This window comes from Panthera tigris, chromosome F2 (genome assembly GCF_018350195.1).
Source record: "Panthera tigris isolate Pti1 chromosome F2, P.tigris_Pti1_mat1.1, whole genome shotgun sequence".
Classification (NCBI taxonomy): domain Eukaryota; kingdom Metazoa; phylum Chordata; class Mammalia; order Carnivora; family Felidae; genus Panthera; species Panthera tigris.
In genome coordinates this window covers 45759731-45781438 of record NC_056676.1, presented here as the reverse complement: position 1 = coordinate 45781438, position 21708 = coordinate 45759731, and the positions used below count along the sequence as shown (strand labels likewise).

Sequence of the window (21708 nt, the reverse complement as noted above, 5' to 3'; positions counted from 1 at the left end):
TGAATTTTAAAACGAAATCATGTGTATGTAATTGTATTCATAAAGATAAATACACTCATCAAAAGCTATACAACATTAACAGCAAGTCCAAGTACAAATGAAGACAATCCTCTGAATTCCATGTTTCATCGAGCATCAAAAACCACCACTGTATTAAACTGAGTTAAGGACAAAACACATATTTAAAAATTATATGAAAGATTAACACTTCCAAGTCACTTTCTATTTGCTAGTTATGTGATCTAAAATGCAAAAAAGAGAGATTAAATAAATAAACTTAAAAAAAAAAAAGGGGGAGTGCCTAACTGGTTAAGCTGGAACAGCATGTGATGCTTAATCTCAGGTTGTGAGTTCAAGGCCCACGTTGGGTGTAGAGATTAAATAAATAACTTTAATAAAATAAAATGCACAAAAGAACAGAACTCACTATTTACTATAACAACTAGAAAAGAACTACAAAAAAAGATTTCAATTTTCATTAGTCCCCTTTCCATGATACAAAAGATCAATGCACCAAAAAACACTAAAGCAATGTTGGCAAGGTAACTTACTGGTTTTAAAAATATTGTATTTGTAGTTACCACGTAACAATGTACTCTCAGTCTTATGGCCAATTTGTAAGCCTCACTTTTTCCATAAGGTAGCATTCATATACAGTATTTGTATTTCTCTTTGTATAATTTAGTTTGTCCATGAACTCAAACTCAAAAATGAGTATAAGTAAAATAAGTTAAATATAGAAGCCTGAAAAATAGACTTATGAGATCCAAAATCTACTAGTATATAGATATTTAGTATATGCATCTGAATTAATTATTATGAAAATAAAAATGATTATGAAAATCCTAATCATGCTTTTTTTTTTGGTAAGTAGACCAAAAATTATTACCATTTACCAGAAATTAGTCTTTGACTAGCAACCCAAGCATTATTCTTCACTTCCATCTACTTCATATTTAACAAGTTAAAAGGATACATCTTTTAGTCCTTTTCTTGTACATTATTCTGTATCCACATTCTCTGCATCTGATTGGATCCCTGGATTTTATTTCATTTTCTGTGTGACATTCTAAAAAAGAAAGCATGTTTATTCAATGTCTAGAGGAAAAATATTACAGACAAGCAAATTATCTTAACTGTATTTTTCACCCAAAGCACTAAAATGTACTCAATCTCAAGAGTATGGTGCTGTGGCCATGTTAAAAAGGAAACTACAGGCCCCAAATGGCCTCACTTGGGTTGAGGCCCCAAATCAGTAAACCAAGACCTAACACCTAACCTAACTGCAGTTTCAGCCCTGCAGAAACGCAACCTTTGACCAGTCAATATGGGAATTTCCTTGTCAGCGCTAGGAAATTTACTGATTTTTCCATTCCTCTTAGAAGGGTGACCTTACCTTAAACACAGGATTCTTCGCTAATAATTTTCATTTCTCCACTCCTCTCTACCTTTAAAAACCTTTCCTTTTCTGTAACCCTTTGGAGTTCTCATCTACTTGCTAGACAGGATGCTGCCAGATTCATGAATGGATTAATAAAGCCTATTACATCTTTAAAATGTACTCAGTTGTTGAGGGTTGATGGGGGGTGGGAGGGAGGGGAGGGTGGGGGATGGGTATTGAGGAGCGCACCTTTTGGGATGAGCACTGGGTGTTGTATGGAAACCAATTTGACAATAAATTTCATATATTGAAAAAATAAATAAAAAGAAAAAGAAAAAATAAAAAAAATAAAAAAAATAAAATGTACTCAGTTGAACTTTTGTTATTTAACAACCAACATATTAAGGAGGAAAGAAAAAAGAGTAGTGGGCGCTGCACTTTTTCTTGGTGAGTAAATGAACTCTTAATGAGAGGTTTTCTTAGGGTTGCTGGTGTTCTGCTTTGTAACTTTAAAGACTCGTTTAAGACTAAGTGTAATGTAATTATTTCAAAACTGAAGTAAAACACTCCCACTTTATGTATGTAAGTGCCCTTACCTCCGCAGATATATATCATTGGCTGCTGCTTTGGGGGTTGAACGTCCTTCTGAGTATCCATTGATAGTCTGAAATCAAATCACAGACTCAAATATTGAGTATCTCAAAGGGGCTCCTTGCAAATCCAACCATACCTCATTTTTTCTCAGGGAAATCTAAAAAAGTCCCAATTCCTAACCTGTACTTTTTCAAACTGTATAGGTAGAGCTAAAGGACGAAACAAAAACACAATGTATTGCGCGCTTACCCCCAAACGGGACACGATAACATTTTACACATGTTATTTCATTATAATCTTTACAACAATCCTAGGAGGTATTGCCCTTACTTTTCAGATGAAGAAACCCAGCCTTGTAAATTAATTTGCGCAGGATTATTCAGCTACTAAGAGGCAGGGGCACTGGGATCTGACTGCAAAGCTCGTGTTCCACTTAACACAAGTCTTGTTTTTCCAAACTTTAGCAGAAAGTAAAAAACTATATGCCTCAATAGGAAAACATGAGAACAGAAGTTAAGAGTAACTCCCAAAAGCCAAACTAAACTGAACGAAACCAAAGTACTAACACCATTCACTCCTCAAACTCCAGCTTCTCCCGATTTCCATACTGGGCCTTTTTAACCTTGAGGGTCTTTCCAGTTTCAACCCAAATACCCACCTCTAAATCCCAACCAGCCAATTCCCTACGCACGTAACGCGGCGAAACTTCGCACTCCGAGCTTTAACCAGATTACGGCTCGTCGCTGTGTCTCAACCAACTTCCGGCGCTGGCATATGATGCATGGAGTCTCCGCCCCTTCCGCCCCAGGCGTGGCCGAGACCCCGGATTGCACACAGGCGGCAAAGTTTGAACTTTTGTGTTAGTTTCTGCGGCTTTCTTGTTTCGCCCCAGTTTATTTCGTTTTTAAGGAAAGCAAAGCATTCCAATAGTTCCTGAAATCGGAGGAAGTCTGTTTCTCTAAGGAAGTCAGTAGAAAGTAACACTTTTCCAGGAGGGCTGAGGGTTAAAAGAAAGTGCCAAGTGCCCCTGGAATCCTAGGTTAGCCGTTACTAAGAGGTACACAACGGCAACAACTCCCATCACTGATTTTCACGTAGAAAAGCGCTTTTCAAATTACGTTTTTTCCAGTGGATTGATACCTGTGCTGGACCAGTGAAGCAGCTGCCCCCTATCTTTGGCATAATTTCATTTTTGCTTTTCGAAACTTTCATAGGCTCTTGTCATGACCCACTCCTTTTACTCATTTTAAAGCAAAGGTGGGTATGAGGGCAGCTACACCAACTAATTCTACCTAAAACTAAGGGATATTGGTAGCAGTAACTATTTACTGACCTTCCTTCCATCTCATGTATTCCTCCCTAGATGAAACAAACGATCTGCTCAGTGGAGGTGTGTTTTTTGAGAGATCAAAATATGGGATTAATATCAGTTTGGTTCACATTTACATTCGTTTGCTTCTTTCATAGCAGACGTTTTATATCAGAAGGAGGAAGAAAATGAAGTAACTAAAATCTAGGGGATAATCAGTTGTTAATAACGACTATAGTTCAGCAGAGAAACAGGTTAATATCTTTGATTTTTTTTGTCTTTGATTTGTTATTAAGCAGAATATACTGCTTTCCAGTCTTCCATCCAGCAACTTGAGAACTGAGCTTCACCTTTTGCTTTGAGGAGTTCCAACTGGTTACACCTCTACAGACCAGCTTAGGGGATACAACTACTTCATATTCCCAGTCTTCCTGGCTGCCAGTTTTTTAATTTCCAGGAAAACAATGGATTTTCCTGCTTCTTCCTTCACAGACAGGCTGACATACAGCATAAATATTTTGATCATTAGCTCTCTTACAAAATATCTCTCCTCTCAACCAAAGAGAAGAAGGTAATTCAATACAACAGTCAAAATAGGCTTTACTACAAGAATTATTAAATAAAACTATTGTTATCATAAGAGAAAGATAATGGAGTGATCCAGAAAGTTTAACAAATCATTGCAAACTTTCCTGGATTCTGACTCTCCTGTTGAGGTATCAAGATGATTCTGGCACATAACACAGTCTATGGAGATCAGAATGGATCAACACATGTAGAACACAAATGGGTCTTGGGACCCTATGGAAGGGTAGATTAATTACAAGTGGTGTCAAGGAAATCCAGAATTTCAACAAGAGTCCATGTAGATGCTAGTTCTCACTCCAACACCCTTTTTCCAATTAGCAGGAACTGATAGTTTTAGGATCAGTAGGGAGCGTGGTCAGTGGAAGCTATATCATTGGTAACAACTAACTTTTCTTGAGCACTTATATGCACCAGATACCGCTGTACTGCCTTCTCCCAATGAGGGTGGATGTCTTGTTATCTTGGATACTAGTGCTTTTAACTCCTTGTAATGTGGTTATGAAGATGCAAGTTGCTATATTCCTCCTAAATCTCTGTTTTTCATTTTCTTTGATCTTATTCTTATAAATATACCTGCATAGCTTGAATGTCTTGGTGATTGGAAAAGTCTTTCATTATGTTTTGCTGGATGGTCCCCAAAAGAAGAATTAGATCTTGTGGGAAATAGATGGGGTTAGACTACTGAGGTAAGAAATGGGATGATATCCAATCCAGAAAGGGAAACAAAAAGGCCAAGGACTGTGGTGGGTAAAGAATAGGAAAATGTGAGTGACTTATATTTGGGGTATGTGAGTAAAGTCAGGACAAGCTACATGTAACTCGATTCCTTTTTGCACTTTTGGTGGCGGGGGGAGGTAAAGATTATTCTTTGAATGATAGAAGGGAGTTATATACTTTTCTGCTCTTCAGTCATAATATCTGAAAAAAATAAACTAGAGAAAGAAAAGGGAAGCGTTTAATTGGTGTTTGGGACTGTGTGAATTTTTAAAACCATAGGCAAGATTCCCTGCCCTGTTTACATTAAAGTAGGAGTGGGGAGCAGACATTAAACAAGATAAGTAAATAATATGGTATTTTAGAAGGTGATAAACTACATGGAGAAAATTCAGCAGAGGATTGCAAATGTTGTGTGGAGAAAGGCAAAATGGCTGTCATAGAGATTTGTTTGAAGAGCTAGAGAGAGGACTATTCACTCTACCTGGGTGTATGGGGGCAGCTTCAGAGAGGTGCTATCTTGAAGCATATGTAATTCATCAATTCCTTATCTTAAGTCCTACAGGTACCTCAAACAACAACCTCATACTAAAATTTTTTTTAATGTTTGTTTATTTTTGAGAGAGAGAGACAGAGTGCAAACAGGGGAGGGGCAGAGAGAGGGGGAGACACAGAATTCGAAGCAGGCTCCAGGCTCTGAGCTATCGGCACAGAGCCCGACACAAGGCTCAAACCCATGAACTGTGAAATCATGACCTGAGCTGAAGTCGGATGCTTAACACCAACTAAGCTACCGAGGTTCCCTAACCACATACTAAATTCAATTTATTTTCTTCCAAACCTGTTCTCTGTGCTCCCCCCACCCCATGCAGTTGATTCTGCTAACTGAATATGCTGAATTCAGGTTCTTCAGGCCCACTGGCTTCCAGAGTAATGTAGTAGTTTCCTAAGTGGTCTCTTTGCAACCACCCTCACTTCTTTTCCTTCTGTTCTCCACTCTGCCATGGGAGTGATCTTTCTAAAATGCTCTGCATGGCCTAGAGGATAAACTTCTCTTAAATGCATCCAAAATTCTCTATGACTTGGCTTCTTCCCCTTCTCAAGAATTTTCTTCGGTCTTTCCTCAAATTAGTCTTAGTTTCTAGCTATAACAAACTATAGTTTTCCCAACTGTTTCAATTTTCCTGCTCTTGTACATTTTGTTTTGAGATTGCAATCACCTATTGTCTGACTTTTAAATTGCCACTTGTGCTTCAAAATCCATCCCAAAGTCATGGTCTTTATAAAGTTAGTTCCACCCCCCTCTTCTTCCTTAGGGTTAGTTGGTCCTCTTTCCTTAGTACTACTACTGTTCCTCCCTTACAGCACTTGTGAACCCCTTAAGGCCAGTGACTGTGGTGTACTCATCTTTGCTTTCCCAGTACCTAGCCCAGTGATTGGCACATAGAGCAGAGCTTAATAGGTGTTAGTGAGTTTGACTTTGGATATGTTCCATTTTGGATGGCTAAAGGGCATCCAGATACAGAAATGTCCAGTTGGAGGAGAGTGGTGGTAGCTGCCATTACGGGCTTAAAAGTAATGGGTGAAACTCTGCATGAGAATTATGTAAGCACATAATGGTAAAGCCCTCCCCCCCTCCCAAATAAAATGCTGAGGTAGGATGCCTCATGTAGGGAAAAGGCAGAGGGGAAAACAGCCAGATAAAGGAGACTAGTATGAAGCTGCCAAGAGCAGAAGGATGGAGCCTGGCATAGAATAGGTGCCCAATGAGTAATATAAAACATCCCGTCCAGCATAATCAAGCATAATCCCATGTAGAGATACTGTAAAGTCATACCGTTCCGACCTCATCCTGTGTATATCTATATCCTGTGTGTATCTATACTTCTAAAAGGCGTCATTTGGTTTGTAACCTGCTTTTTATACCTGATTATCTCGGAAACATTGTCAAGCAAACATTCACCTACATTATGTTTATTGGCATCTCGCTGCAGGACCTAGTAGCTTGGATACACAATGCTTCCCAAAGTGAGAATGGGGAGACACAGAGCCCATGAAGTTAGAAAGCCCGGCTGCGCTTGTGGTGGGGGTGGAAAGATGGGAAAAGGACGAGACTCCTCTGGGAGAAGCCGGACCAGAGCCTGCGGATCGCTGGGCGGCCGGCGGGGGCGTCGCGGAGCTGGAGGAAGGGGCGGCGCGGGGCGAGGCGGGGCGGCGCGGCGGCGCGTAGCGGTTACTCAGGGCGGGCAGTTCAAACTGAAGGAGGGAATCTCGGCGGCCCCACGCGAACGTGGCGTGGGGGTTGCCATAGCCGGGCATCCCTGGGGGCGAGGCGGCGGCTCCTGCCTGACGCACCCAGCGGCGGCTGCCTGTCTCCCCTCCCGCCTGGCCCCGCGGCCCGGTCGGTGCGGGCGCGCCTCGGTCTCCAGGTGGGCGGGAGTGGGGGGCCCAGGTGTGTGCCCGCTAGCGGGCGTCTGGTCGTCCGCCGGCCCGGGGCCCACTTTGCTTTCTAGGTGCTGGGACTAGAGAGGGGCCCCTAAGCCGGCCTCTTGCCCGCTCATTCCGCTCCTGGTGACGCCCACCCGCCCTCGGCCTCTCGGTGGCGTTCTGGGCCCTGAGCCGTGGCGGCGGAACCGAGGCGACCCCGGGCCGCCGCCAGCCTGGCCTTGGGAAGGTCGGGGAGGGACGAGCGGGGCCAAAGGACGCCCTGGTGAGACCGTTAACCACCCACCCGCCGACAGCACCTTGGGGAAGTCAATGACAGCGCTGCGGCTTGCACTGCATTTTCAAAAACCCGATTTTGGGAAGATTCCTCAGTTCCGAGACTAGCTGGAGAAAACAAGGATATTGAAATTACTATTATTTGGAAAGCTGGAGGAAATTCGAAGTGATTTAGGCCTTTTCATATGTTAGAAATAATCCCTGCAGCATGTGCTTTATGTACCTTTCCGATTTTAGCAGTCACGTGCTGCTGCACGTTTCTCTTTAAGTGGTATTACTTTGGCATGAATTTTAAAGGCAGAGTGAAAGATTTTCTTGTTTGGAAGCCCTCATAACTGACATCTAAGAGCTCAAGATTTACTGATGGTAAGATTTTCCAATTTAACAAATGAAGAAAATTTGTTTTTTATATAGTTAAGTAGTAAGTATTTCATTCTCTAACAAGTGTTCTTAAAAATTGAATTATAATTGATATACAATATTAGTGTCAGGTGTACAACACAATGATTCTATATTTTTATATATTACAAAGTGATCACCTTGATAGGTCTATTTATTATCTGTCATTATAAAAAGTTGCTACAGCATTATTCACTATATTCCCTATGGCATATATTACAGTCCCATGACTTATTTTACAACTAGAAGTTTGTACCTCTTTTTAAAAATTTTTTTTAATTTTTTAAAATTTACATCCAAATTGGTTAGCATATAGTGCAACAATGATTTCAGGAGTAGATTCCTTAGTGCCTCTTACCCATTTAGCCCATCCCCCCTCCCACAACCCCTCCAGCAACCCTCAGTTTGTTCTCCATATTTATGAGTCTCTTCTGTTTTGTCCCCTCCCTGTTTTTATATTATTTTTGTTTCCGTTCCCTTATGTTCATCTGTTGTGTCTCTTAAAGTCCTCATATGAGTGAAATCATATGATTTTTGTCTTTCTCTGACTAATTTCGCTTAACCTAATACCCTCCAGTTCCATCCACATAGTTGCAAATGGCAAGATTTCATTCTTTTTGATTGCCGAGTAGTACTCCATTGTATATATACCACATCTTTATCCATTCACCCATCAGTGGGCATTTGGGCTCTTTCCATACTTTGGCTATTGTTGATAGTGCTGCTATAAACATGGGGGTGCATGTGTCCCTTCGAAACAGCACACCTGTATCCCGTGGATAAATGCCTAGTAGTGCAACTGCTGGCTCGTAGGGTAGTTCTAGTTTTAGTTTTTTGAGGAACCTCCATACTGTTTGACAGAGTGGCTGCACCAGCTTGCATTGCCACCAACAATGGAAAAGAGATCCTCTTTCTCTGCATCCTCGCCAACATCTGTTGTTGCCTGAGTTGTTAATGTTAGCCATTCCGACAGGTGGAAGGTGGTTTTGATTTGTATTGCCCTGATGATGAGTGATGTTGAGCATTTTTTCATGTGTCGGTTACCGATCTGGATGTCTTCTTTGGAGAAGTGTCTATTCAAGTCTTTTGCCCATTTCTTCACTGGATTATTTGTTTTTTTGGGTGTTGAGTTTGATAAGTTCTTTATAGATTTTGGATACTAACCCTTTATCTGACATATCATTTGCAAATATCTTCTCCCATTCTGTCAGTTGCCTTTTGGTTTTGCTGATTGTTTCCTTTGCTGTGCAGAAGCTTTTTATTTTGATGAGGTCCCATCAAAATAAATTTTGCTTTTGTTTCCCTTGCCTCCGGAAACATGTTGAGTAAGAAGTTGCTGTCACCAAGATCAAAGAGTTTTTTGCCTGCTTTCTCCTCGAGGATTTTGATGGCTTCCTGTCTTACATTTAGGTCTTTCATCCATTTTGAGTTTATTTTTGTGTATGGTGTAAGAAAGTGGTCCAGGTTCATTCTTTTGCATGTCACTGTAGAAGTTTGTACCTCTTAATCCCCTTCACATATTTAGACCACCCCCTACCCTCATCGCCTCTGGCAACCACAAGTTTGTTCTCTATGAGTCTGTTTCTGTTTTGTTTGTTAATTTGTTTTGTTTCTTAGATTCCACATATAAGTGAAATCATATGGTATTTGTTTTTGTCTGACTTATTCTTCTTAGCATAATACCCTATGAGTCCTTCCATGTTGTCACAAATGGCAAGAGTTTTTTTTTATGGCAGAGTAATATTTTATTGCATATATGTACCTTATTTTTATTAGTTCATCTATTGATGGACGCTTAGGTTGCTTTCATATCTTGGCTATTGTAAATAATGCTGCAATGAGCATGGGGTGCATACATCTTTTCAAATTAGTGTTTTCATTTTCTTTGGATAAATATCCAGAAGTGGAATTACTAGATTGTTTGATAGTTCTATCTTTAATTTTTAAGGAACCTCCATACTGTTTTCCATAGTAGCTGAACCAGTTTGCATTCCCACCAACAGTTCATGAAGGTTCCCTTTTCTCCCCATCCTTGCCAATTTTTTCTTTCTTGAGAGCACTGTAGAGATACATGTTCTCAACATTCAGGAATCTGGTTTTTAAAAATGAGTATCAAGGAGGGGTGCCTCCGTGTCTCAGTTGGTTAAGATTCTGACTCTTGATTTTGGCTCAGGTCATAATCTCACGGATCGTCATGAGATCGAGCCCTGCATTGGGCTCTGTGCTGACAGCACAGAACCTGCTTGGGATTCTCTCCCTCCCTTTCTCTGCCCGTTCCCTGCTGGCTCACTTTCTTTCTCTCTCTCTGTCTCTCTCTCTCTCTCTCTCTCTCTCTCACTTTCTCTCTCTCAAAATAAATAAATAAGCTTTAACAATTTTTTAAACATGAGTATTAAGGAGGCTCATTTGATTAATCAGTGAACTGTTGAGTCGGTAAAATTAAATATGTCAATGGGAATTTCATAATTCTACATGTGTCTGTTTAAAAGATTTAAAAATTAAGTTTTGGGGCGCCTGGGTGGCTCAGTCGGTTAAGCGTCCAACTTTGGCTCAGGTCGTGATCTCACGGTCTGTGAGTTCGAGCCCCATGTCGGGCTCTGTGCTAACAGCTCAGAGCCTGGAGCCTGCTTCAGATTCTGTGTCTCCCTCTCTCTCTGCCCCTCCCCTGTTCATGCTCTGTCTCTATCTCAAAAATAAAAAATAAACGTTAAAAAAAAATTTAAAAAAAAGAGTTTAAAAATTAAGTTTTGAACAGCCAAGTTTTGCTTAAGACCAACATCTTGGGAAAATGGAAAGATGAGCATGATGACAGCAGAGAAAAGCACATTGGAGGCAACTTCGAATGTATAGATGAACAGAAGAAATTAGATTTTTTTATATATGTATATATATGTGTTTGTATCAAGTGGCCTATGGTTGGTGGGGGGAGAGGATGATATCTGCATCCCCATTTTGTTTCTAACAATTTGCCTCGGTTTCCCAGATTCTAGCACTGTGAGACACCTAGTGGTGACGTCGAATTGTTACATTTGCTCTTTTTAGAAGGATTTCGCGACCTAATTTTAACTTAATAGAATGATTCTCAGGGGGAAATATTCATGGGTAGAGGTGTAATTTGGAAGCTCATTATATGTCATTAACTTAATATTTTGTTTGAAAATATAATACAAATTATAGAAAGCAAAGTTTGATGATCTTGGCTGGTAAGCACGAACAGAAGATAGCAGCCATTCTCATGATCTGAGGGGATCTAGATGGGAAGAGAACATGTATCAAATTTACCAAAATTGAATGTAAGTTTAAAAGGTTGAAGAACACATAGATACTTTGCCCAGTAATAATCTTCCAGTGATCATTTTACCATAAAGAAACTGTTTTGTTTTGTGGTTGGAGTAGTGATTTGTTGTTTTTAAAAACTCATTCACTTGTATACTTAACTGGTGTAACCTAGGCATAAATATATTCCTTTCCCATTGTAGTCAACTAAAATTTTTCTTCCTAATATCTTTTAATAGAGAAAAACCATGCATTTGGTCTGGAGAAAACTTTAAAAGAATGACAGTTTTCTTAGTGTCCTTTGAATAATCAGGAAAAATACCAGAAACTGTGACGATTTTCTTCCCTTAGTGCCCTCTGGGTTAAGATTTGAGTTTATAAAAAGGAGGAATGTGATAATACTGTTTAAAAAGGTTAAGGAGTAAAGTATTTCCTTGTGTTGTTTCTTACAAATATAATTACTGAGTAACTTATTAAGTAATTTACTTGAATTCTGTGCTCGCAATTTCAAGAATATTATAAGGGGTGCGTTTCCCATAAATAGTTGTCTGTTATCTGTGAAATCAGGCCTGCAAGTGGATGTTATGTCTCAAAATATTTACAAAATGACACATGAATAAGCATAACAGGCCAAGTTTGTAATGGCCCTATGTCTGTGTGGCACTGGTTCATTTTAGTTAGCTCAAGAAGAATGTATTAGTAATTTATCAATAAGCCAGGGAGTCTTTTCAAAGTAATAAGTCTGGAAATTCAGACGTTGAGAGCAGTCATGGGGACTGGATTTCTGTGACAGGCCTATGTTACAAGTATGAATAACATTATCCTGGAGTTGCTTAGCCAGATTGCAGTTAAATCTAGTGGCAGTACTCATTTGACACCTTTCCAGAGACGTGTTTAAAAATTAGCATATAGTTTGTTTAAGCAGCTTTACTTATAACCCAGAATTTTGAAGGGAAATATCCAACTGACTAGATACAGGCCAAGAGAAATAGCTAAAATATTAAAACTATAATTATGCACATCAATGCTGTTAATATCATAAGGTTATCTAAAAATGATGCCGTCAGATTTTTTTTCTCAAGTGTAGTCCAAGAAAATATTTGTGCATGGTGCTTAGACTAAGCTTATCAAGTAATCTGTGAATATGTATAACCCAAAAGTTTTGGTTTTTAGGATGTTAAAAGTTGGCTTAAGTAAGATACACTTGAGTATATATTAGAGTAGATTTGTTTTTTAAAGTAACTTTTTTTTATTGCCATAGCATTTTCTATTATTATCTATAGTCCTAACAAATGTATTTTGGTGTAAGCTGCCAAACTCCTCATTTCAAAGGAAGAATAAAATTTGTTTTCCTCTGTAGAAACAGAGCTTTTGAAGATGTCAGAGAGACATTTAGGTCAGACTTGCCCTGGAGCAGAAAATGAGGTGGACTCTCCTGTCAATTTCACGTATTCCAGCTTCAGAGGCTACTGTTCCACATCTTCATTTCAAGACAGTGGCTACAATGAGTTGTTACAGCCTTGCAACAATGAGAATACAGGTAAAGAATTTTTTGGAAAGAAAGGAAAAGGCCCACTATTAATCCATGAACATACTGAAACTTCAGATCTGGGCTTGACTCATCCTTTAGAATCTCCAACTCAAAAAAAGAGAGGTGTCTTTTCTAGGAAGGAAAAGGAGAAAAGCCCCGAACTTTGTGAAACTCCTAAACTCAGTGGGAAAAAATTTTTGCAGCGCAGAAGGTTGGACATATCTTTCTCTCTTCTAACAGGGGACTTTGAATCACAAAATAGTTCTCTAGAAAGTAGTATGAACCAAGTCCTCAACTTAGAAAAAAATATTCCAAGCCATGTTTCAGGTCTTCCACGGCAAAACAGTTTTAGTCCTTTAGTTACTAGTACTTTGAAGACAGAAGAAGCAACCTCTAGCAGTCAAAAATTGAGACTTAATTTTTCTCAACAGAAGACTTCCACAGTTGATGATTCCAAAGATGACTGTAGCCTGTTTGAAGTTGAATGTCTATCTCCGATTCAGGGCAATAGTTTTAGAGACTCTATCACATATGACCTTAGTGATAGCAGTCTGTTTGTGAATGATGAGAATACATATCCCAAACCTCTGGGCTCCTCTGTTAGTGCAACAACTTGTGGGACAGATGAGGACATACGTGTGACTCCAATAAGTAATCTTGTAGCAAACATTAAATTTAATGCAAGTCAAAGGCTCTCCCCTTCAACTAAAGTGAGGGGCAATATTTCAACACCTGAAGACAGTGGTTTTAACTCACTTTGCTTGGAAAAATCAAAAGATTCCCTCTCTGACCAGGAGGGTTCTTTTCAAGAACTTCAGAAACATAAGGGAACTGTCAGAGTGGAGAGCACCATAAAAAAGTCAAGGCATCTTAGAAGGCTGAGAAGATTGTCCACCCTGGAGGAGCATGGCTCACAATCTGAGACAGAAGGGGAAAAGCAGACTGACCACTCTGACTCTAAAACAACACCAGCAGCTGCCTCAGACCACTCAGGGAGTCAGCTGAGCAGTGACACTAAGATGTTAAGCTTTAAGAATTTATCAAAGACCCCAGCCTTGCAGTTAGTGCACGAGCTCTTCATGAGAAACAAAAGAAAAAGATTCCAGCAGAATGGTGCACATGAATTCTTAGAAGAAAGGGATGGGGGGCAAATAGCCGTGCTACAGTGTGTACTTACAGGACTGATTGGCAAGAAAATGGGTATAGAGAAACTGGACGTCTTAACAGAATTAAAATATAGAAATTTAAAGCATATTCTTGCTATGGTTTTAGATTCCTTGACTGCAGAAAGCCTATTCAGGTAAGAAATATATTTTTTTTTCTGAAATAAAACTTCCTTCTTATCACTTTTTTTTTTTTTAATTGGAAAGCTTTTCTATGAGTTGAACAGTTGTCCTGTTTTTTATTTGTTTTGTTATCTCTCTCTTTGGTTGTCTCACACTTTATCAAAGGTGGTTTAGTGAACTTCCCTAAAGTTACTATATTACTAGAGCTTAGTAACATAGGTTCTTTCTGTTTAAAATCCTGTTTCAGGGGCGCCTGGGTGGCTCAGTCAGTTAAGCATCTGGCTTCGGCTCAGGTCATGATCTCACAGTCCGTGAGTTTGAGCCCCGCGTCAGGCTCTGTGCTGACAGCTCAGAGCCTGGAGCCTGCTTCAGATTCTGTGTCTCCCTCTCTCTGACCCTCCCCTTTTCATTCTCTGTCTCTCTCTGTCTCAAAAATAAATAAACATTAAAAAAAATTTTAAATCCTGTTTAAGATGCGTCAATATAGTCTTCTGGGTAAGGTTCATGGCACTGTCATTTGGGAAGAGAGTTTCTAAAAGTCGAACTTTAAATTTTCAAGACTGGCAAGCTTTATTCCATGAAAGTTATTTGATGATTTAATAGTCCACATCCTGTTGTCAGATTGCAAATTGGATTAATGTTAGGACACTTGGTCAGAAATATTGTAAAATGTCATGTTGACTAAGAAAGGGCAACATACAAAGGATACCATTTAGTTATTGAATCTAAGTTCTAGAATACAAAATGATGGTTAGCTTTCATTTTAGGGCTTAGTTTTTCTAGAGACCAAGGGAATACGGATTAGTTCATTTTCATTGCCAACGGTGCCATGGAAGGTAATTGCTTTTGAAAATGTCAAGGAATTAGAAACAAGAATTTGTGCTAACAGAAATTTCAGTATGTTAAATGCTGCTACATAATTAAAGAGAAACAGACATTTAGGATTATTAAGGGTGGGAACCAGGGTTACAAAGACTAAAGTGAGACTGTGTTCATACTGGTAATTTTGGGGAGTTGCAGGACTATCAGAAGATGAGACCCTTGGGAATGCCATGGCCAGAAGGAGGGAAGCCTTGTGGAACGGGACTTCTGCAAGTGGCAGTTGGGGGAGGACATGTGGGAGAGTTTGTAAATTTGTTTTTCCATAGGGATATGTCAAAAGTTTGGTTCATAGAATCCTTGCTGTTTTTATGGCCACTACCTCTATTTGAAACCTTCTTCACCTTTCCTCCACAAATTAATTGTAGGCTATTGTAGAAAATCATAGAATTTCATAGATGGAAGTCTAGTCATTAAACATCTAGTCTAGTCACATATTTTTCAGATGAGGAAACTGAGTTCCAGAGAAGTTAAGTGATCTGCCAGCAGTCATTCAAGGACATAGGAATATATCTAGGTCTATAACTGAGCCCTCTGATTTCTAATCCAATAGTGTCCCACAAACTCACATTAAGGTTTAAGGCCTTTCTAAATAGACTTGATTAGGAACGTACTTGGTGTAACCCAAGTAGGATAATAAACAGATTAGTGCACCTGTATATATGTGCCTTTAAAAAAATGTTCAAATGGGATAGTTGTTTAATAAAATCAAAGGGATGGCTGAAATACAGGAATTTTATTTTTATATGCTGGAGTATTTGGATATAGATGAGTTAAAAATTGAGTAATACTTTTGGGTGCTCATTTGTGGGAGTAGTTGATATTCAATCATATTTTAATAATTACCTCTTCTCCCCACCCCTTCAGATTTATAGTATTTGTACTGTAGAATGCATGTATAATGTTAGTAGTGTTTATTCTTGGTAATGTGAGAGATTATGGTCAGTTGAAATAACTGGCCAATATCCAATTATATAGTTCATTTCTTCCCCATTAATAGGTGTCTATCTGCCTTTCTCTCTCCTTAATCTGATATAAGACCCATGTATTGGCTTGGGGAGAGGAAAGGCAACTGAAGTGGCCATGACAGCTGGGAAGTACGCCAGCTTAACAACTCAAGTACTTATTACCTCTGTAACAACAAGGGACTTTTTTTTTTTTTTTTTTTTTTTTTTAAGCTGTCTGGTCTTACTCCCTTTGAGTGATTTAAGTTAGAGTAGTAAAAAAAAGAGCAGAGTAACACTTGAAAGATTATTTTTCTTTAATAGTTAGTATAGCCAAAGTTATTGACAAATAGGCAATCACTGGATGTAAGTCGGGGTTTTTTTTCTTTAGCTGCTTCATTCTCATAAACTTTGGTTTATAAAATAGAAACTTTGGAGTGCTAGCCATCATAATAATCGTTATTTGGCACCTACTACTTCTAATGAATTGTTGATAGTTCTTACATTTGTTTAATCAACAATGATAGATTTGCTAAGTTTAATCAACAATGGTAGATTTCCTCCTATAGATTTAATAGGAGAAACAGATAAAAAAACCTCTTGGACTGTATAGATGATAATCATTTTCTGCATGTTGTGTTCTAATTTTTTTATTGTTGGGTCACATTTGAAGTTAAATCCTCTTAATCAGTCTCTCAGTGGGCTCATATTGGTCTTATACGAAACTATGTTTTTCTGTTAACCATTTATAAGATAATTTATTGATATAATGCTGGCATATATTTAATGTTTTAATAGGAATTCTTTCATATGGTGAAATAATATGAAACAACAATGTAGATCAAATCATATTTTTAATGTAAATATTTAGGTTTAAATTTATTGTCCAGAATCTTTTTAAGTTTTTCTTATTGCCATTGGCAAAAAAAAAAAAAAAAAAAAAAAAAAAAAAAGTTAATTTTGTGGAATATATACAATATAAAACTGACCTTTATGTTATAGTGTTTGGAAAGTAAGCAGAAATTGGCGTGAAATTATTGTTCAAGATAAAAACGCAAATCGGAGGAGGAAATTTTACATCTCACAACTGAAAACAGATTCTGAGGTAACGTATATACTTTTCTCAAATGGATTTGTAAAAATAATAATCTCATATTGCTGGACAGCCTAATTTGGTTTTCCTGCTATCTTTTAACTTTTTCCATTTACCAAACATTCACTCACGAATGTTTTACTTTTCCCCAACTCCATTTCCTTCCAGTCCATAAGTGGAGTAGATAACCTAACATCAAGAGCGTCTTGTGGGATTATGTTGTTTGGGTGTGTGTGCAGTGTTTGAATACTGGTGCTATGCTGGGTCTTATTCATAATTGGATATCCTTATAGCATTTTCTATTTAGCCTTTTGAGTGGCTATTATTGTGCCAATTGCTCAGATTACAATTGTGAACCTTTTTGAAATGATCTCTGCTCTCTTGGAGCTCATGCCCTGTGGGTGTTACAAGTAAACAGGTGATTACAATACGGGTGTGTTAGAGGAAGGCCAGAATTAGTTCTATTGGAACATTAAAAAAACATTTTTTTTTAACGCTTATTTATTTTTGAGAGACAAAGCACGAGCAGGGGAGGGGCAGAGAGAAGGAGACACAGAATTTGAAGCAGGCTCCAGGCTCTGAGCTGTCAGCACAGAGCCCGACGTGGGGCTCAAACCCATGAACCATGAAATCATGACCTGAGCAGAAGTCCTACGCCCAACTGACTGAGCCACCCAGGCGCCCCTCCGTTAGAACATTTAAACGGAGTATTTGATGCTTGAGAATCAACAGAAGGCTTTTCAGAAAAAGTGCAACTCAACTGAGACCTGAAGGACCAATGAGTGGTTAGCCAGGTGAAGACAGGGAAGAGTGTTTCAGCTGAGAGTTTAGCATCCAGGAAGGCCTGGAGGTGAGTCAGCATAGCAGATTAGGACTGGTAAAGTATCATAAGCTTGTATTTTCTTGAAGATTTGAGGACCAGCTTTGAGGGTACAGGAAAAGTCCTGTAGAAGCTGACTAATTTTTCCTGTGGACACAACTTTATGTAATGCATCTAATGACTCTGGCACCCATATGTATTATATACACAACTTTTAACCTTTTCCTACCCATCATTACTGAAAGAAACTGTGAGTTCATGCTCTTATTCTTGTTCTAGTAAAAAGTATTTAATAAATTATTATTTCATTAGGTAACGTGAATAATGTAAATTTCTAATTTGACAAAACACAATACTTGAGATGAAGCATGGTACAAACAGATATAAACACCTAGACACAGATTGGTGGGTTTCTCATTGCAATGAAATACTAGGGACTGAGTTAACTGAAACATTGACTTTCTATTTGACTTTGAAGAAAAGTTTTACTTTCTTGCCTATGATATTGCCTTACAACTTATTCACAGCCCCTGGCTACTTACTGCTGCCTTCTGATCCTGGGAGCTTATAATAGTGAAATTATTAATTGCCTTCTTCTTATCTTATTAGAGTGCTGCTCTATATGCTGAGGACCTACTTAAAAAAACAGTTTTTAAGCAAACACCTAATAATATTAACCTGTTAGCTCCATTTACATTGTACATCCTACAGGGAAAGAAACCTGCTTGTGTTTGGCAACACTTCAGGTAATTCTAGATAAAATATTCTGTCTTTATATCCTGGCCACCACTTTTCTTTTCTAACTTTGTTTCTCAAAAGACTATACTTTTTTTTCCTTACTTGAACTTTTTTCTTATTTTCGTTTGCTTTTTAATTTTTTTTTTCAGAGTAAAACAAGTACATGGTCTAAAAAGTCCAATTGGACTGTGAGGCTTAGGACAAAACATTCTCCTGCCTATCCCTTCTCACTCTTGATTCTTGCGCCCAAGTCACTTACCTCCAACTCTTCAGTTGTTCCTCCTGAGATTTACCTCCACATTTCTAAATAGCACACCTTTACTGCTATTTCTTGACTTTTTAGAGAGAGTGTTTGTTCTCTAACTTCTCACCGCCACTACCACTACCTACCCACCCACCTGTCTCTCTGAATTCCTTTCTCCTGTCTCACCATTGTAACCACACCATCATGTGGGAGTCGGTCAGAATTAGGTGCTGACATGATGAAGAATGTGTTGAGATTATTATGAGTTATTGACAGCTGTAACATGCAGTACACTATGAATACACCTTTTTTCCTATATAACTTTTTTTTTTCCAGAGTTAATAATTGCCCAGTTTCTTTCTTTTGTTTTGCTTAGTGTTTCTCTATACAGATCCCTGATTCATCTCCTATTATCCACCAGAACTGGAAATCTCCTCTGTGTAAGTCCAAACAAATCAGGTATTCTTCCTGTTCCTTCTTGTCCCTAGAAACATTCTTCCCGGTGCACTTTGCACTCCTGTTCTGATATGGACTAGTTGCTTTCCACTTGAGCTATCCTAATGTGTATCGTTAACCCAGAAAGAAACATTGTAAAACAAAGTTGTTTAATGGTTTTCCTCATACTTGTGTAATATCTCTGAAAGCTCCTTATGTGTGAAAATTGGAAGGCACACACCAGCTGTGTGTATTAAGATCACAATTCTATCTCTTTGCTTTGCAGCCATAAGAATGAGCATAAGAATTGGGATACCACACCCTTTCCATCGCATTTCTTAGTTTGCTGTATTCTTCGCTGTTCTTTTATAATCATGGAAATGAACAACCACATGGTGACTTCACTCTCACATTTAAATATTTTCTGGCAACATGATGTGACTATGTTTGAAAAATTTTGGCATTCACCAACATGTGCCTTTGTTTACTGCTTTGCCTCCTTTTGTTCCGAGATGGCAGCACACATTTTAACTCGAGGAGGACAGGAGTTACACTGTTTTATTCACTTGGTACCTTTAGGAGTTCTAGAAATATTTATTAAATCAATGAATGTTTAATCTGTGGCTGAAATGTGTTTCAACAATGTATCTCTCTTCATTTTTTTAAATTTACGCACATTGTGTTTACCAACTGCATCAAAATTTGTCAGAATTTTGGTGTGCTCTAGTGTTGTGTGCTTGTGGCCTAGGCTGCAAATTATTTATACAAATGTACTATAAAGAGATGCATCAAGTCCTTGAAAAAGTTCAGTTGTATTCATTTTAATTTCAGAAAATGAATATTTATCCTTCACACTTATGTATATGTTGTTAAACTTAATCACGGAATTTTTCATGATCAGCTAACCTTATTTCCTATACTTATCCTACTATAATTTCTCATATTTTCACTCTTCTCACTGTTAGGAGCCAATTGTGAGAAAGGGAGAAGAAACACAATTTTAGTTAGACACACGAGGAGCTTCACATTGTATTTTGATAATTGGTTAAGAATGCCAATTATCAACCTTAACAAAATAGAAGCCTTATTGAAAATATTTCTTGGCTGAATATTGAAGTAATATGGAAATCCGGTTCAGATAAGAGGTACCTTTTTTCCTCCCTGTTTAAAATGTAAGTGTAAAAATGACTCCAGTATTTACATGTAAAAACTAGCCAAGCCAATGGGATTTCATGGTCTAACCAGGCCCCTTATTTTTCTGATGTGTGGCTAAGGTAAGAAACCTTCAGAGAATTCCATGATATCCCGTGGCAAACTTGAAAAAGATTCACCTCTTCGTAAACCTTGGCTTAAAACAAGGGTTGGCAAACGCCAGTCTGTGGGCCAAATCCTGTCCGTCACTTCTGCTTCTAAAGTCAGTTGCATTGGAACATAGCCTTGCTCTTTCATTTACATATCTCTACAGCTGCTTTTGCTAAAATGGCAGTTGAGTAGCTGTGACTATCTGGCCTGCAAAATGTAAAATATATTCCATCTGGCCCTTTTCAGGAAAAGTTTGCCAACCCATGCCTTAAAGAGAAAAATAACCAATCTTGCAAACTTAAAGCTAACATTTATTGTTTTAATTTTGTTCATTTATATTTCTTTGACATTTAAATGTTAGATGAGAGAGAAAAAATTTTCGAAAAGGGAAAGCTTAGGGAGAAAATTCTTGTGGAATTTAGTGTGAAACCACTTTCAACATTTAAATACATGTGCATCAGAAAACTGTTCTGGAACTTTTGATATTACCGTATTGACCCCTCTTATCTTTTGCCGCAGGGGGCTCTATTAAATGTTGAGGACGCTGCCACTAGGCTCCATCTTTTAAACCGATCAGCTTTAAGATCTGTACAAGCTCAGGCTAGGATGCCAGGCTTTCAGAAAGAACAAGTTTCAACACGTTCTCCTTGGGGAGAAGTTTTGACACCTATAGCAAGCTCTTCTGTTACTCACTTAAGTAGTAAACAGGAAGAATATGTTAAGGTGAGTATTTATCATAAATTATTAGAAATAAATACTCAGAGTTTGACATAAAGTGTTTCTCTATATGAAACTGGAAGATTTAGTGTGTATGCTTTCACTGCAGGTTGCCAAAACACTTTTTATTGATGAAGCATTAAAACCTTGCCCGAGGTGCCAATCCCCTGCTAAGTACCAGCCATATAAGAAAAGAGGACTCTGTAGCCGCACAGCCTGTGCTTTTGACTTTTGTGTGTTATGTTTGTGTGCTTATCATGGGTCTGAAGAGTGTAGCAGAGGAGCAGCAAAGCCAAGAAATAGAAAAGATGCTCTTCCAGGAAGTGCCCAGAGTAAGCGGAATTTAAAACGCCTTTAAAGAGACTTTAAATATAAAAGAAGCATTCCCTCTAAACAACGTTTTGTCTGACTTAAAATTATGAATATTTTGAAAGTATGCCAATTTTCCCATTAATGACAGATGATGATTTATTTCCTATTTTGTATGTATCATAATCCATGTCTGTTTTCTTTAAAGTATTTTACTGTGTCATATTTACCCATTTTAATAACAGTGTTTTTAAATAAAGAATTTTTAATGTTATCATATGTATGTATTTAACTGTTTCATGTAGCCTTTAAAAATTGTGCATTTCATCACTATGTGTTGAAATGTTCTTCGATCACTTTTTAAAAATAGTTTTCCAAATAATATTACAAATTTTGAACTTGAGACAGATGGCCTTATAGATTTGGAA

General features: G+C 38.2%; 2 protein-coding genes across 2 annotated transcripts; one reads left to right on the top strand and one right to left on the bottom strand.

Moving 5' to 3' along the window:
- On the bottom strand, window positions 1–2918 carry POLR2K (RNA polymerase II, I and III subunit K). The gene is made up of 4 exons (XM_007073305.3): window positions 2634–2918; window positions 1978–2045; window positions 977–1069; window positions 1–148 (listed from the first exon to the last, which is right to left on the bottom strand). The coding sequence occupies exons 2-4, from the start codon at window positions 2036–2038 to the stop codon at window positions 126–128; spliced, it is 177 nt and encodes a 58-aa protein (XP_007073367.1). The 5' UTR covers window positions 2039–2045; window positions 2634–2918; the 3' UTR covers window positions 1–125.
- A 3765-nt stretch (window positions 2919–6683) lies between these two features.
- FBXO43 (F-box protein 43) lies at window positions 6684–21610 on the top strand. The gene is given in 8 exon segments (XM_042972889.1): window positions 6684–7015; window positions 7115–7402; window positions 7605–7643; window positions 7645–7673; window positions 12343–13813; window positions 16625–16727; window positions 20774–20977; window positions 21081–21610. Coding segments are annotated over 8 exon segments (2715 nt in total). The 3' UTR covers window positions 21330–21610.
- The last annotated feature ends 98 nt before the right edge of the window (window positions 21611–21708 follow it).